Below are 6,000 nucleotides of genomic sequence, written 5' to 3' on the forward strand. Positions count from 1 at the left end.
ATGACTTCACCTGGAGGAAGCACCAAGAATTGAAAAAAAGCAACAGAGTTGGATGCCTAACCACACTGGAAGGGAAAGAAGAAGAAAGAATAGAAGTACAAAAGAAGTTCACTAAAAAGCAGTTACCTGGTGTGTTCTCAAAATTAAATACAGTTATATTAGAAGTAGGGAATATGGGTCCAAACATTGAAGAAATCATGAAAGTGGAATGGCAATGAATGAACTTTTATAATGCTGTCATAAAATTTATGAAGAAAAAAGGAGGCTTAATAAGTAGATCACATTAATGAGATTCTTTTCAAAAGCTAAACCCAGGACTCCTATCCTGTACAAGTACAGTACTTCTATTTCTTTGCAGTCATATCCCTTACCCAGATTCTTTATAACTCATGATAACTCTGTTGATAACTGCAATGATGACACTGTTGACTTGGAACCATTATCATACTTTGAAAGATTCAATAACTAAAATATTAATTTGAATGACATTTTTAAATCAATGAACTTTGACACAACTTTTTAATAACTTTTGCTCATTGTATTTTTATGTTCTGTGAGAGATGAAAATTAAAGCAAGGTTATCAAGTTGAAAGTTTTCTTTAGACCATGGGTGGGCAATCCACAGCCGCATTGATATTCTGTGCGTCTCTCATTGCACAAAATATTAACAAATATATCAATTTCCCAATTTAAGAAAATATGCAGCAAAAATTCTGTTGTTATTTTCTACAACTTAGTAAAAATTTAGTAAAAAGTAAAACAACAATTCGACTAACATGACAGACTCACATGAAAACTAAAACTAGCAGTGACTAATATTCAACCAAATATTTTGGAAATAATACATTCAAATCAGTGACAGAAGTCAAATTAAGCATACTTATGTTAATTTATAATCATATATAAATAAATAATTGTGATTTACCGTTTTTTTCTTTTTTTGTACTCATGTGCGACCCACATCAGTTCAAAAGTTTTAAATGTGGCCCTTACGTAGGAAAAGGTTCCCCACTCCTTTAGACCATTTCTTTATCAAAAATAAATATAAACGACTAAGCTCATTTATCAATCAATTCACTTAACTAGGTCATTAAGTGAGAAGTGCCTGTATATGATTCCATGAAGCAAATTTTATAATCTTTTTTACTGAAATAATCTTGATCATATCTGACTGCAGATATGGTTGTAATTCATATCTGAATTACAACCATATCTGAATTACAGTATATTATTACTTTCCCAGCTGTTATATATAACAGAGGTAAAATATGGTTGTGGTCAAAAATTGACCCCCTCCCAAGATTTTTACATTTTTGGACTGAGGGGACCTTGAAACATTGAGAAATGCAAAAAATTTGGGGTTTTTTTCTGTAGTATGGATATTAGTGTGTGTAGGTGGGCATGATTTTGTTCACCCTCTTTGAAGCCTCTTTGAAACTTCTGTGTTTTTATCAAAAATTTCTGAAATTTTGCAGGGAGGTTTGTGTATTAGAGGGATTGATGCTATTAAATTTTGGTGATTAAAAATCAAGGGGGTGGGGAGATAAAGGGGATTGTATGATTAAAATTTATGATTATAAAAGTATTTGCAATACTTTTATAACCATAAATTTTCATCCTAAAATATAATAGGAATGGTGAACAAAACATGTCAAAAAATTATTAAATAAATTCAAACAGATGTAACTTTTTTAAAAGAATAAAATAGTTTATATAACTTTATAAATCTATTTAAAATATTATTATTTACTAAAACTTTTATTAATTACAAATTATAAACTTGATGAATGAACAAATCAAAGTGCTTAATCATGACTTAATTATATTGAGCCTTTGTTTTCTGTCATTGGAAGCTAAGCCAACAAAAACTGATCTTCAGCAAAGTTAGAATTTGCACTAGACCTTGTGGCTCTTGCTAAATTTATCCAAACAACTAATTCCTAATTTTTTTTACTGGCAACTCACTGATATCTCTACATCCTTTTTAACAGTTGTCACCTTATAAAAACAACCAATTACTATACTACTTTAAGAATTGAATGTATATTGGAATGCATAGACTTAAATGGATGTAATAAAATGTTATTGAGAATTTTTTTTTTTTTAATAAATTATTAAAATAAGTAATTTTCAATTCAAATTGAATTTTATCATATTAAACGTAATAAAATTTAATTGCTTATTAATTTTCTTTTAATTTAATTGAAAGAATCATTACATATTTCCTAATAAATTTTGGCAATTTTACATTCAAAATTTAGTTTGTAATTTTTCTAATATGATACAAGAAAATTTAATTTTTAATAAAACATTTATATCTCAATTATTTGTTAAATTACTATTATATATTTTAATAATATAAAAAAAAATTTATTTTTTTAAAGTAAAGCTATTAATTTAATTATGTCGTGATTTAATACATTTATTATTTAATTGCATATTTAAAAAATTCAATCTTAAATTTTAATTTAATCTTAAAAGTATTTTGATTAATGTAATATCATATACACTGTACTTTAATTATCCTATTTTTATCAGTTATTATATCATTATAAACCAGTTTTTAAATATGCAAATACTTATGTAAATATGCAAAAAGAAACAATTTTGTTATATAATATTAAAAAATTTGAATATAATGTATGTAACAAATCTTCGGAAAAAAAGAACATTAAATTTTCACAAAAATCTTAAATACACTAAAATTTTGTATTTTGATGAAATTATTGAGTTTGATGCAGTTGTGTGTTTTTATATAAAACACACAACTGCATCAAACTCCAATAGTACTATTTATAAACATTGTATATACTGCCTTTTCAACAGATACTGCTATTGTTGCATTGCAAAAGAATTCTTTATTATTTATAAAAATTTTATAGGATAAAATCTTTGAAATATTACAATTAAATCTCTCTCAAAAATACCAAACTGAACTACTTGTCAAGATTTCAAATGTAAAGCTTTAACAATACTTTTTAAAAAGTTATGTATGAACAAAATGAAAATAAAGAGTAGAAATCACTTTTATGTATTAAACTACTGTGTAATCTAATTATATAAATTTATATTTGTTACTTTTTGAAAGAAAGAATACTCTCATGTTAAAATACTGAAATGTAACAAGTGTATTCCTCCTGTAACAAGAATTTAACCTTATTACTTATAAAAAATTTCAAAATAACTTTTAAAATATATATTGCTATTTAGATCTGAAAAATAACTTGTGAATGAACAAATTAAAGTCCTTAATCATGACTTAATTACATTGTGCCTTTGTTCACTGTCACTAGAAGCAAAGCCAATAAAAACTGTCATTAGAAACAAAATTAACTTTTCATTACATGCTAAAGAATAAAATTTTCAATTAAAAATAAGCCATGTCCTTTATTCTTTTCAATCTATTTATTTTAATATATCTATTGATAATGAATTCATTTCAGACAGTATTAAAACAATTCAATTTAATAAATATAATCTGAAAGTTATATTTATAATTTAAATTATATTATCTAATCATTTAAGATAGAAAAAAACAATTGCCAGATATAATGAATTCAAATTGCCAACATTTAAAAAATTAATTCTAAAAGTCTCATTGATCTACATTAACAAACAATTTGATTTACTTTGCAATGATTGGTAGTTTTACACTTAAGACATAAATTTTATATTTGTTTAACAAATGTTTTCCGTATTTTAAATATTTCTAAATTTTCAATAATAATACTTAATATATCAATAATATTAAATTCAAATTTTATTATTAAAATTTACAATTAATTTTAAAAAGATATAAATTGAAGAATATAAAACTTTCATTAAGACATAATTCAATCTAATTTTAAGGTCAAATATTCTGCATTACCTGCCACTTATTTCATAAATTTATGAAAATTCTTCTAAAATTAAAAGCTTTTATTTCATAACAATTTTATGAAAACTATTTAGAATTCTTTTTCAAATTTTGATTAATATTAAAATTGTTGAATTTTTTTGTAAAAAATACTAAACATCCAAATGTTTCTTTCTATTTTGATTTATCTACCGATTAATATTTTCTTCAATATCAAATATTTTAATTAAAATCAACAATTTTAAAATCTTTCTCAAAACAATTGTTATATTTACTAATTAAAACTTAATAATATATTCTGTAATAAATATATTTACCAATAAATAAATAAATTAAATATAATTCTCTTATTTAATTTTAAAATCAATAGTTCTATATAACATATAATCCTATGGTCATATGAAATTTTGCTTATCACAATTTAAAAGCAATCATATATATATATATTGGGTGAGTGAAAATTATGTAAACAATCTTGGATGAGTCAAAATTATGTGAACAATCTTGGGTGAGTCAAAATTATGTGAACACTATTTGAGAGAAAGCATTTACTCAAAGTTTGCGTTATACAGAGTCTCAACCTGACCACCAGCACGATTAATGCACTCAAACCAATGTTCAACAGTACAGTTTAGTACCAGAACACCAGAGATTGGGGAGGCCATAACAACAGTCTATTGTGACCAATCGGAATAGAAAACAAAACAAAATTAAGATGTTTCATTAATAATGTTTGATTAAAAATTAAGATTGTTCACATAATTTTGACTCACCCTGCATATTGAGATAATTTTAAATTTTATTTTTTTAATTAAAATATTAGTTTACAAAAAACATTATTTTTTACAAATATTTTAAAGTTTCATGTTTGAGTAATTCTATGTTATTGAAAATAATCTAAAATACAATTTTCTACATCTGAATAAATTGTAAAATAAAATAATACAATAAAAAATTGCATTCTTTTATTATAGTTTTTGTGTAGCATTTGCATATTATAGAAAAAGAGAATTTTTTGTTAATCTAAAATTTGTAATCATATTCATGTTTATTACTTTTAGTTTTTTGCTATAATTATAATTACACTAATTAAACACTTATTTGTAATAATTAAAAATTGTGTATATATAAATATTAATATTGAGTTTACATACATGTATATATGCATGTATGTATGTAAAGTACATGTATATATATTGTATATATATACTGCATATACATATTGATGAAATCATCACAGAAGCTGGAACCTTAGCTTACAGCAAGCTTATATTTATAACATTACAAGACCAAAAATGTTTATATTTGTGAGAAATGTAACTGCTGAAAGTTGTATTATAAGTAGTTTGCTCTACAGTATATATATTGATTTTTAGATATATATTTACATTGAATATACACATTTATGTATATAAATGTAAAAAACCAATATTCTTGAGATAAGACAGTAAATTCTTACCTTCAAAATTAAGATTAATAGTTGCAAAACTCTCGCCTGCAGAGTTTTTAGCAATGACTTTATAATCACCCTCATCTACATCCCCTACTTGGAAGACAGTTAAAGATGCAATATATACATTTTTTTCTAATGTTAAACTATACTTATAACGACCACCATCCTTAAGGGGAGATCCTTTATGATACCTATTATCAAAAAAAATTTCAATAAAACAATGTTTTAAATAATAGCTTTGTTTGTTTATATAAAATTACCTATTTAACAAAAAATAAATATCAGTTCAAAAATTACAATATTAGAATTATGCTGATAAGTAAAACTTAAGCAAAACTAAAAAAGAATTTATATTTTTATAAATCTTACACATAATATATGTAACTATTTCAGACTTTCATTAATTTGCAGTTACAATTAAATTAACAAAAGAATTAATAAAGTCCTTAGAAATTATATAAATCTAATTGTTAAAATTTTTAAAATCCATTTTTCTTGTTCGCCTGAGAATCTTTTGGAAAATTAGAATTAATAATTAAACACATTATTTTTTAATTATTAAAAACAATAAAATTGAAACATTTTTGAAATTTTATTCCTTAATAAAAAAATTATTTTAAAAACAAAAATAAGATCATTTTAAGAAATATTTAATAATTTTAAAATAATCATTTAGACCTACTTTAAAAAA

General features: G+C 23.4%; 1 protein-coding gene across 1 annotated transcript in view; it reads right to left on the reverse strand.

The window, feature by feature from the left end:
• LOC111615272 (twitchin-like) overlaps positions 1–6,000 on the reverse strand; it is a 263,599-nt gene that overhangs the window by 219,772 nt on the left and 37,827 nt on the right. Inside the window, exons 9-10 of the mRNA XM_023356687.1 lie at positions 5,316–5,500; positions 3,268–3,311 (exon numbers count right to left, since the gene is read on the reverse strand). Coding sequence (XP_023212455.1) covers positions 3,268–3,311; positions 5,316–5,500 — 229 coding nt within the window. The remainder of the gene's footprint in view (positions 1–3,267; positions 3,312–5,315; positions 5,501–6,000) is intronic.

This window comes from Centruroides sculpturatus, unplaced genomic scaffold (assembly GCF_000671375.1).
Source record: "Centruroides sculpturatus isolate CEXI.00-Female unplaced genomic scaffold, Cexi_2.0 scaffold167, whole genome shotgun sequence".
NCBI lineage: Eukaryota > Metazoa > Arthropoda > Arachnida > Scorpiones > Buthidae > Centruroides > Centruroides sculpturatus.